At 35.0% G+C, this 11,456-nt stretch overlaps 2 protein-coding genes across 2 annotated transcripts; one reads left to right on the top strand and one right to left on the bottom strand.

The window, feature by feature from the left end:
- Positions 1-1,962: 1,962 nt before the first annotated feature.
- LOC107552028 (beta-taxilin-like) lies at positions 1,963-2,968 on the bottom strand. The gene is made up of 2 exons (XM_016233834.1): positions 2,873-2,968; positions 1,963-2,540 (listed from the first exon to the last, which is right to left on the bottom strand). The coding sequence occupies exons 1-2, from the start codon at positions 2,966-2,968 to the stop codon at positions 2,001-2,003; spliced, it is 636 nt and encodes a 211-aa protein (XP_016089320.1). The 3' UTR covers positions 1,963-2,000.
- A 4,988-nt stretch (positions 2,969-7,956) lies between these two features.
- On the top strand, positions 7,957-11,036 carry LOC107552055 (gap junction epsilon-1 protein-like). The gene is made up of 3 exons (XM_016233856.1): positions 7,957-8,035; positions 9,646-9,828; positions 10,533-11,036. The coding sequence occupies exons 1-3, from the start codon at positions 7,997-7,999 to the stop codon at positions 10,926-10,928; spliced, it is 618 nt and encodes a 205-aa protein (XP_016089342.1). The 5' UTR covers positions 7,957-7,996; the 3' UTR covers positions 10,929-11,036.
- The last annotated feature ends 420 nt before the right edge of the window (positions 11,037-11,456 follow it).

The raw sequence follows: 11,456 nt of genomic DNA, 5'->3' as shown, positions 1-11,456 counted from the left end.
CGTTTTAGGGGGGCGTGGCAGAGTCTTAACTTTGATAAAGAATATCTCTTTGGTTTTGAGACTTTAGTCTTTGCAACTTCAGGGATCTTATCTATGCACAATCAGCTTGTAACACTCCAAAGAGAAAGGAAAACTTGAAATCGCATCATATGACCCCTTTAAGAACCTGTTCAAAGTTCCTCTGCATCAGTCAGTCATTGTGAGGGAAATTACAACAGCCAGAACTGATTTGAGATGTCTGAAACCTGTGTAAAGTGTTAAAGAAAGGTGACTTGTGATACTTTTTTTTAATACTAGATATAAAAATGTGTTCGCGTTTGCTGTGATCGGATTGGCTGGCATATATTTGGAGGTGGGGCTTTGGCATGTAATTGGCTGAAATTACTTATATAGCAGTGTTTAGAAACTGTAAAAAAAAAAAATACATATAGCTAAAAATTGCCAAGACACTTTTGCGTTCTTGACCACTTTTTAGACCAAATGTGCCACTCCCAAAAAAAGCAATTAAGTAATTTAGGAATCTTGTAAATCCAGTTAAACAAATGAACAGTAGGCTACTTGTTTGAGACCAACACCCACAATAATCACAATTAATAATTAATTCCTTGCATAACTGTCAAATCCTGAGGTAATTCTCCTGTTTTTACATAGTAGCTCCAACATTCTTTAGATAGGCTATGAAAACAGTGAAATGAAGATTAATTCATTTAGAGAATGTCATTTTGTTGTCAGTTTTGCATCTTTTTTCTATTTAAGACCTCTAAAATGATTTGACCAATTAAAAGTTTTATTCCAAATCAAAGCAACCCTATGTATGATCTCTGATTTGCATTTTTGGATAATGTTTATACATCTGCTTTGGCCCTAATACTTTGTTACTGGTTCTTGTAACATACGTAGGCTACTTCGCATGGGTTTCTAATTATATTCACCAATGTTCATCCACAGGTTCTCATCTGCCAACTCGAAAAACAATTTCACAAAAATATGAATGAAATTGGAAATAATTGGCTGTAGGCTTTAGCTTGAGTTATTAATACTATATCAAAAATAAAAAGCAGATAAATGATTACGTACACTCTAAAAAATGCTGGGCTAAATATAACCCAGCATTTTTTAGAGTGTATCTATTATTCCCAACAGCATAACTGTCAAATCCTGAGGTAATTCTCCTGTTTTTACATAGTAGCTCCAACATTCTTTAGATAGGCTATGAAAACAGTGAAATGAAGATTAATTCATTTAGAGAATGTCATTTTGTTGTCAGTTTTGCATCTTTTTTCTATTTAAGACCTCTAAAATGATTTGACCAATTAAAAGTTTTATTCCAAATCAAAGCAACCCTATGTATGATCTCTGATTTGCATTTTTGGATAATGTTTATACATCTGCTTTGGCCCTAATACTTTGTTACTGGTTCTTGTAACATACGTAGGCTACTTCGCATGGGTTTCTAATTATATTCACCAATGTTCATCCACAGGTTCTCATCTGCCAACTCGAAAAACAATTTCACAAAAATATGAATGAAATTGGAAATAATTGGCTGTAGGCTTTAGCTTGAGTTATTAATACTATATCAAAAATAAAAAGCAGATAAATGATTACGTACACTCTAAAAAATGCTGGGCTAAATATAACCCAGCGCTGGGTTAAAAAGGGACAAGCCCAGCTATTGTTTTGAACCCAACCACTGGGTCAAAACAACCCAATAGCTGGGTTTGTCCCTTTTTAACCCAGCACTGGGTTATATTTAACCCAGCATTTTTTAGAGTGTATCTATTATTCCCAACAGTTGCAATAAAGTTTCTCCAAATGTGTGCACCGTATATATAACCATTTTTTGTATAACCTCACATCTTTTATAATGACATGTATCATAAAATACATAATACTACATGAATGCATGGTGTCAAAGTTCAAACAAGCGCGATACACATGGATGTATTTGTATAAAGTTTATTTGTGAATGTGACAAACTGACATTGAGATTAGTCTGTCTAATCAACCGCCTGCATGTCTTTGTCTCTGAGCTCTTGATGTTCTTCAGACAGTGTGTCTGTGACGGTCTCCTCTGTGAAGTTGAACTCCGTGTCAACCTGTTGCTCACCCTGAGCATCGTCTGCGCTCTCAACGCAGCTGTTTAAGTCCTCGTAGGCCTCTGGCGGCAGGTGGCGGTGGATGGTGAACGCTGTCGAGAGTTCCTGTAGCCGAGCTTTCTCTGCCTTCAGGTTGGCAAGCTCTTTGGTCAGCGGCGTCGCATCTGCGGGAGACTTACAGGTTGGTTCAATGGGGGTGTTTGCATCTTGACTGACCGCTTCTGTTGAGACTGTCACTTCCTCTTTAGTTACTGCCACTTCCTCTGTAGTTTCCTCAGTAGTGACTGGCTCAGTAGCAGCCGAGTCTTCGGCTCCAGGCTGTTGGGACCCGTGGAGCTTCTGATACAGGGTTTTCCTCTCGTCCTGAAGCGCTCTACACAGATTCTCCAGTTTCTGGGTCTTCAGGGTGATGAGTTCAAACTCCTTCTCCTTCAGCGCTTTCTGCGTGAGAAAATCAGATTGATCATATTTAATCTGTATCTACTATAAAGACTCAGCAGCACGATTTGGGTGAAGATTCATTCTCTTAATTCTTATACATAGTTGATAAATTCTTAAAAATTAAGGTTCTTTGTTGGCATCTATGGTTCAATGAAGAACCTTTAACATCCATGGAGTTTCTTTACAGTGGAAAAAGTTTCTTTAGATTATTAAATGGTTAAAAAAGGGTTCTTTTAAGAACTATTTACTAAAAGGTTCTTTGGAGAACCTGACATGGTTAACTGATTTCAACAATATTGATGTATGATTGATATATAACCTGAGCAACTTACATCTGCAACCATATCAATGAGAGCTTTATTGCAGCCATCAAAACGGGATTTCCAGGCCACTGTCTCCTTCTCCAACTTCTTCATCTTCTTTGCCATCTGTAAGACAAATCAACATCTTACCATGTACATCAGACAGCAAGCTGCTTAGTGTTTTTTTAGTATTTCTTATCGAGTCAAGTCACCTTTATTTATACAGCACTTTTAACAATACAGATTGTGCCAAAGCAGCTTTACAGTATTAAATAGGAAAAATAGTGTGTAATAATACAAAAGGACAACAGTAAACACTCAATTTCAGTTAAAGTCAGTTCATCTTCTTATGTAGTATTATATTTTCACATTTCACATCATATTTTTATTCATATTTTGAACTGGCTTTTATTTTAAATTTCCAGTTTTCTTTTTAATTTTAGGTTATAGTTTTAGGAAGTTTGTTGTGTGCTTTTGTCATATTATTGTTGTTATTATTTTAAATATTACTGTTTAGGCTTAATTAAATGTTTAATTCAGTTATAGTTTAGTTTTAGTCTATTCATTTCCAGTTAGTAATTTTAGTGCTTCAGCTTAAACTTAGGCAACATTTCTAATTTGTGACCCTGGACCACAAAAGCAGTCGTAAGTGTCAATTTTTTGAAATTGAGATTTATACATCATCTGAACGCTGAATAAATAAGCTTTTTTTTTCAAATAAGTTTGTTAGGATAGGACAATATTTGGCTGAGATACAACTATTTGAAAATCTGGAATCTGAGGGTGCAAAAATATCTAAATATTGACAAAATCGCCTTTAAAGTTGTTCAAATGAAGTCTTTAGCAATGCATATTACTAAGCAAAAATTAAGTTTTGATATATTTACAGTAGGACATTTACTAAATATCTTAATGGAACATGATCTTTACTTAATATCCTAATGATTTTTGGCATAAAAGAAAAATCTATAATTTTGACCCATACAATGTATTTTTGGCTATTGCTACAAATATACCCCAGCGACTTAACACTGCTTTTGTGCTCCAGGGTCACATTTGTGTTTAGTTTGAAGTTTTTCACCTAATTAATTTCAAATTTATTTCCGTTTATTTATTTTAATTAACAGAAAGGGTTTTATTTTATTTTATTGTATTTTTATATATTACTATTTAGGTTTAATTTATTTCTATTTCAGTTTTAGTTTCAGTTTTAGATATATTAATTTCCAGTTAGTAATTTTACTGCTTCAGCTTAAACTTATTTTAGTTAGTTGCCAATGCAACATTTCTCATTTTCCTTTAGTTTAAGATTTTCCGCAAATTTATTTTCAGATTTATTTCAATTCACAAAAATGTTTTTAATAGTGTAAGTCTTAGCCACCAATAATAACCCTGATTAAACAAGCTAGAAATTAACCCTAATGTTCTGTTCAGGGTCTGAGAGACACACTAAACATTGATGCATTTAATGTGAGACTCTAAACAAGTTTCAACACATTTGAAAGGTTTTCCATATTGGACCTAACCACATTTCTGAAAAGTATGTGCTGAAGTTTCAATAATATATACATAATTTGTTTGGGGTGTGTGGGGGTTGGTATGAGGAAGGTATAAAAATAGATGAGTGTGTTTCTTTATCGGAACAGATTTGGAGAAATTTAGCATTACCAATGAATCCCTCACCAATGGATCCTCTGCAGTGAATGGGTGCCGTCAGAATGAGAGTCCAAACAGCTGATAAAAACATCACAGTAATCCACACCACTGCAGTCCATCAGATAACATCTTGTGAGGTGAAAAGCGGCATTTTTGTAAGAAACAAATCCATTATTAAGATGAATCATCAAGTCATTTTAGGTTTTAACCATTGCTTCTGGCAAAAATAGTCCATAATCCATAATAATGCTTCCTCTAGTGAAAAAGTCCTTCCCCGGTTGTCCTCTCACATCAAAATCTACCCATATGTGCTTAGAATGGTTTTGGACTGTTTTCACTTGTAAACAGTGCTTGCCTTGATCTGTGCATATTTCTCTCCTGATTCAACAGTTTGAAGTAAAAAAATATCGTAATGGTGGATTTGTTTCTTAAAGGGGTCATATGATGCGATTTCAAGTTTTCCTTTCTCTTTGGAGTGTTACAAGCTGTTCGTGAATAGATAAGATCCCTGAAGTTGGAAAGAGTAAAGTCTCAAACCCAAAGAGATATTCTTTATAAAAGTTAAGACTCATCCACGCCCTCCTAAAACGCCTCGTTTAAACACGCCCCCACATGTCTACATCACTGTGTGGGAAGATTTGCATAACACCCCCTAAATAACTTTGATTCTCGCTGTAGTATTGTTGCCACCGCCGCCGCCATATCGTGGAGATGCTGTGTGCTTCGTTGTGAAAGCGAAACTTCTTTGTTTGGTCTTCCAAAAGAGGACACAACTAGAAATCAGTGGTTAAGTTGTATTTACAACACTGTTCCAGAACACTTCAAACCAAACATGGCATCACAGTATGGTGAGGGGCGTAACATTTCCGTCACACGCTTGAGGTATTTGGCCAATCACAACGCACTGGATAGCTGGCCAATCAGAGCACACCTCGCTTTTCAGACCGATGAGCTTTGTAAAAATCGACGCGTTTCAGAATGGCGGACTGATGACAGTCACTCAGGGCGGAGCTAAGGTAAGACACCAGTCCAGTCTGTGCTGAAACACTACTGTCAATCAAACTATCGTGGGAGGGGCCTGTCTGTGTGACGTCACACAGACAGGCATCTGAGATCGGCTCGATTTGAGAAAGGGGGAAACATTTAACCAGATTAAAACAAAACCACTGGGTGGATTTTTATCATTATAGGGTGGTTGTGGACACACACTGCCAACACACATTTCAGTTCAAACAACTTGTAAAAGTGCATGCAGCATTATATGACCCCTTTAAAAAAAGAAAGATGAACATTCAACTATAAAATTTTTGAGAAAAAAAAACATTCCATAAGTGATGCAGTTTTTGTGCTAACGTTTAAGAACATTATTAAAGACCACATCATTTTGAATGAACATTCTATTCCTGTTTCTGGAAGAACGCTGGTTCATAACTTTGAGAGGCCCTTGCCAGAACTTTCTGAGAATTTTGCCTGTTATAGATGGGATGCTAATGAAATGCAATAGCAGGGACAGCAATTTTTGGTTCTAAACTAATGAACAAATTGTATACATAATTTATTATGAAGTAGAATTTCCATGATTGTATCACTATTAATAAATGATTTAAAATTAAACATTCTTTAAACTTTAAAACTACAGCTTTAAAGGAATCTTTCTTAGAAAAGTTCTTGAAAATCACCCATATATGTTTAAAAGTGCACACAGTCAGATCAGATCATGAAGTGCGATGACTGCTTTATGTGTATTTGCTCTTAATCGTTTGTCCTCTGACTGTCTGTTTGCTCTGTTCATCTGGTTAAATTTAGCCGCTCTGTCCAGGCTGATAACTCCCCCTTTCACAAGCACCTGTTCATGGCCTGGAGTCTATTTCAAGAGACTCTCGATATGGTCAACTTGTCTGTTTATTCTCCAGCATGTCAGCGTTCATGAGTGTTCAAATGATATGTTGTAAAACTGCATTGCACATTTAATAAAAAGTTTAAAAAAAAATGTAAATGCAAAATCTTTTTATATTTCAGAATGTTTTTCTGTCTTCCAGTTGACCTACACTGAACCTTCATGCATTTGAATATATTTCCATTCCTCTTGCTCTGATATCTTCAAGGATTCAACAGACACACAAGACTTTAACACAGAAATTCAGTCTAAAAACACATGCTGTGTTACACTAAAACAGTTTTTTTTTTCTTCTGCTGACGTAGTTGAATGGGGATTATGTGTGGACCACATGTCCAGTCCCTTTGTTTTTCCCTTTTTGTTGTCTTTTTGTACCTCGTGGGTAAATGGAGGAAGGTAGAGCAGATGAAAGGGAAATATGCAGCACAGGTCAACAGGAGCCGCAGCGTTTGAGCTGGAGCTCAGCAGAAGGCATCAGGTCTGAAATGAGGGCCAAGCACTACAGAGTAATTCAACTTAAAGAAAAAAGACATTATCATGTCCTTAAACTACATCAAGAACTTCTATGAGGGATGTGTAAGTATAAGACAATGTGTGTCGGTTTTGATTTTTATTTTCTTTTTTCTGATGTTTCCCTATTTTTGTGGCAAAATCAAGAAATCACATTATTAGGTTTTCTGCATTTTAATAGCCTATATTTAGTTTTATTGGATGCTTCATACTAGCGACAAAATTAAGTAAACAGATTTTTTAATGTTTTAGATAACATTTGATTTCAACAGTTTTGTTTGTCTCAATGGTCATAATCTAGGCTACTAGTTTTGTGTATTTTGCGACTTTAAAGCCCCCTAAAGTTGAGTGGAATTCATTGTCGGTGTAGATGTGCATGACGTGCATTTGTTGCTGCCGTAAAGCAATCGCAGAATTTCGCGAGAATTTTTTTAATTCAGAATTTTTAAATTTCGTAACGAAGCTCTTCGAAACTTTGAATCAATTGAACCAGTTGCTTCACAAAACGAATCACCTTTTTGACGTGCTCGAAACGCCAAACGCTAGCAACCCATGCTGGTCAAAAATGTGTACGCAACAAAAACTCATGCCAAAACATGCATAAAACTGCCTATAAAAAACCCATTGCAAATGTTTTATTGAAAGTGTAATCTATTAAATGCAAATAACAAATCACCATAGTGTCTGTAGCCTATAATATGTGTATATAGGCTATGGTTATACGTTTAAGACTACTCTTCCTTTTTTATTATACAGATGTGTCATTATTTGTGTCATTAAAAATATATACAAAATTATTAAATCGACCCCAGAATCAGGTAAAAAAAAAACATACTGGTTCATGACTTCACTGAGCTGACAACTGAAATATCTAAAACATTTCGAAAAAGTTGTGACGTCACAAAGTCTCGTTTACTGAAATCACGTGACTTCGGCAGTTTGACATTTGCTCCGAATCACTGATTCGAAACAAATGATTCCCAAAGCTTCACAAATGAGTGATTTAAAGGGGTCATATGAAGCGATTTCAAGTTTTCCAATGAGGGCCAAGCACTACAGAGTAATTCAACTTAAAGAAAAAAGACATTATCATGTCCTTAAACTACATCAAGAACTTCTATGAGGGATGTGTAAGTATAAGACAATGTGTGTCGGTTTTGATTTTTATTTTCTTTTTTCTGATGTTTCCCTATTTTTGTGGCAAAATCAAGAAATCACATTATTAGGTTTTCTGCATTTTAATAGCCTATATTTAGTTTTATTGGATGCTTCATACTAGCGACAAAATTAAGTAAACAGATTTTTTAATGTTTTAGATAACATTTGATTTCAACAGTTTTGTTTGTCTCAATGGTCATAATCTAGGCTACTAGTTTTGTGTATTTTGCGACTTTAAAGCCCCCTAAAGTTGAGTGGAATTCATTGTCGGTGTAGATGTGCATGACGTGCATTTGTTGCTGCCGTAAAGCAATCGCAGAATTTCGCGAGAATTTTTCAAATTCAGAATTTTTAAATTTCGTAACGAAGCTCTTCGAAACTTTGAATCAATTGAACCAGTTGCTTCACAAAACGAATCACCTCTTTGACGTGCTCGAAACGCCAAACGCTAGCAACCCATGCTGGTCAAAAATGTGTACGCAACAAAAACTCATGCCAAAACATGCATAAAACTGCCTATAAAAAACCCATTGCAAATGTTTTATTGAAAGTGTAATCTATTAAATGCAAATAACAAATCACCATAGTGTCTGTAGCCTATAATATGTGTATATAGGCTATGGTTATACGTTTAAGACTACTCTTCCTTTTTTATTATACAGATGTGTCATTATTTGTGTCATTAAAAATATATACAAAATTATTAAATCGACCCCAGAATCAGGTAAAAAAAAAACATACTGGTTCATGACTTCACTGAGCTGACAACTGAAATATCTAAAACATTTCGAAAAAGTTGTGACGTCACAAAGTCTCGTTTACTGAAATCACGTGACTTCGGCAGTTTGACATTTGCTCCGAATCACTGATTCGAAACAAATGATTCCCAAAGCTTCACAAATGAGTGATTTAAAGGGGTCATATGAAGCGATTTCAAGTTTTCCTTTCTCTTTGGAGTGTTACAAGTTGATTGTTCATAGATAAGATCCCTGAAGTTCCAAAGACTAAAGTCTCAAAACCAAAGAGATATAGTTAAGACTCTGACACGCCCCCCCTAAAATGGTTCGTTCTAACACGCCCCCACATATCTACCTCACTATGTGGAAATATTTGCATAATGCGGCCCAAATGTGCACGCAAAGAAAGAAGGCGTGGTTTCAGTAACTGCAGTTAGTGTTGAAGCAGCATGTCAGAGAGACGCTGTGTGTTTCTAGGCGAAAGCAAAAGCACTTTGTAGGGTTTTTATTATTTATTAGCTCTAAAAAGGGAGCATAGAGGACCTACAATAATGTACAGTATTTGAAAAATAATGTGTTTTTTGAACATTAAAGCATGTCAACATTACACCAAATACACAAAATAATGATCTTTAAAAAAACATCATATGACCCCTTTAAAATCGCTGGGGTAGCGTGGGAAAGACTCAAGCCATTTGCTTTATGATAGTTTGAAACTGTTATTTTAAGGTAAAAATAAAATATATAGCCTATATGAAGTTGCTTTAAATTATATTGTTGTATGTAGGCTATGTTGTGACGTACCTATTTTGTTTTATCTTGTTTGATTCGCGGTGTTTCTGTAGCTCCGGCCTCCGACTGTGATTGGTCAGTTCCACACCCTGTTTTTCGGCTCCGTGCACATGTTCTTCCTGGGCGTTCTGGGATTTGCGGTTTACGGGAATGAGGCCCTTCATTTCAGCTGCGACCCCGACAGGAGGGAGCTCAACCTCTTCTGTTACAATCAGTTCAGACCTGTAACGCCGCAGGTAATATTGCAAAAACAGATGTAAAGCTTTAATTGAGTGTGAGATTAAAAAAACAAAACAACGGCCAAGTTTTTTACTAGAACTAAGGTTTTGAGTCAAGAAAGATTGGACGGTGTTCTCAGACTTTAACATAATGTAAAACAAGTTGTCACATACAGTTTAAATGTTGTAATTTTATCATTCATAGTTTCTGTTGGCCTAAACTATTTGTACAATCATTTTATGGTTTTATTTTATTTAAAACTTAGCCTTTGTAAAAAATGGTTATTTAATGACAGGTTCAACATGCCCCATTATCAGGCTATTTTATTTAGGAAATATTCTGAAATATTATTACAATTCAAATGTACTGTTTTCTGTTTGAATATATTTTAAAATGTAATTTATCACTGTGATGCAAAGATAATTTTCAGCATCATTACTCCAGTCTTAAGTGTATAATATTTGTAATTTTATTTCTTAATATTTTTTATGGAAATCATGATACATTACCCTTCAAAAGTTTGGGGTAAGTAAGATTTAAAAATATCTTTATTCAGCAAGAATGCAGTTAATTGATCAAAAGTCACAGTAAAGACATTTATATTACAAAAGATTTCTGGTTATTTATTTTTTTTGCAAGAAAGGGTTACAAAGCTATTTACTATTTATAAAAAATGGCTACCTTACAAAATATTCATTGTGGAAAACTTTTGTTTTTGCAGGTGTTTTGGGCCCTGCAGCTAGTGACGGTTCTTGTTCCAGGGGCCGTATTCCATCTGTATGCAGCATATAAAAACATAGACCAAGAGGATATTCTGGAACGACCAACATACACAGTGTTCTACATTATTTCTCTACTGCTACGGATCGTCCTGGAGGTGGCAGCATTCTGGCTCCAGAGTCGTCTCTTTGGATTCCTGGTACATCCGCTGTACTTCTGTGATGCCAGTTCACTCAACAAGACATTCAACTTCACCAAGTGTATGGTACCTGAGCACTTTGAAAAGACCATCTTCCTCAGTGCAATGTACATTTTCACCATTATCACCATGATTTTGTGTATGGCCGAGATTTTTGAAATCCTTTGCAGAAGGCTGGGCTATTTAACACATCAGTAACAATCACCAGATTAAAAATAGCACACAAAAGAATGCAAATATATAATAGACATTTTTCATAGATTCAAACTGCATGCCTTCCATCCAGATGTTTTGACATTGTTTTCTACCTCATCGTGAAACACTGTAAGAGGCAGAAATAAGTGTTTGTAAATATTTTGCACAGTAATAATTTGTAAAAGAAATTTTTTAAACATTTTACTTATTCTCTAAAATAATCAATGACTTGTTTTGTAATGAAACGTCACCGTCTTGTGTATTATTGTAGATGTATGTTTCATTACAAATATTAAATGTCCAATTAAACTTTTCACTGAAATGGTTATGCTTATTATAGAATTAGTGATTTAGAAAATACAAAATAATGCAAAAAGAAGCATATGATTATGTGCTAAGTAATCTGGATATTTAAAACATTAGAGATGAAAATATATTTACTTCTCTGGTTTGTTTATTATTATTATTATTAAATAATATGCATATTTCATTTTGAGGTAAGAACACTGTGAACAAGTTTTTATAATAGAA

The sequence above is a fragment of the Sinocyclocheilus grahami genome, unplaced genomic scaffold (genome assembly GCF_001515645.1).
Source record: "Sinocyclocheilus grahami isolate Dianchi unplaced genomic scaffold, SAMN03320097.WGS_v1.1 scaffold440.1, whole genome shotgun sequence".
Lineage (NCBI taxonomy): Eukaryota > Metazoa > Chordata > Actinopteri > Cypriniformes > Cyprinidae > Sinocyclocheilus > Sinocyclocheilus grahami.
The sequence above is the reverse complement of the archived record's forward strand: the minus strand, read 5'-3'. Positions and strand labels throughout refer to the sequence as shown.

Excerpts from the sequence above, each read along its gene's own strand:
- LOC107552028 (XM_016233834.1), bottom strand. The coding sequence starts at position 2,968 with ATGGCAAAGAAGATGAAGAAGTTGGAGAAGGAGACAGTGGCCTGGAAA. Across the intron at positions 2,541-2,872 it reads TCATTGATATGGTTGCAGAT|AAAGCGCTGAAGGAGAAGGA; the intron begins GTAAGTTGCTCA and ends TTTCTCACGCAG.
- LOC107552055 (XM_016233856.1), top strand. The coding sequence starts at position 7,997 with ATGTCCTTAAACTACATCAAGAACTTCTATGAGGGATGT. Across the intron at positions 8,036-9,645 it reads AGAACTTCTATGAGGGATGT|CTCCGGCCTCCGACTGTGAT; the intron begins GTAAGTATAAGA and ends GTGTTTCTGTAG. Across the intron at positions 9,829-10,532 it reads TCAGACCTGTAACGCCGCAG|GTGTTTTGGGCCCTGCAGCT; the intron begins GTAATATTGCAA and ends TTGTTTTTGCAG.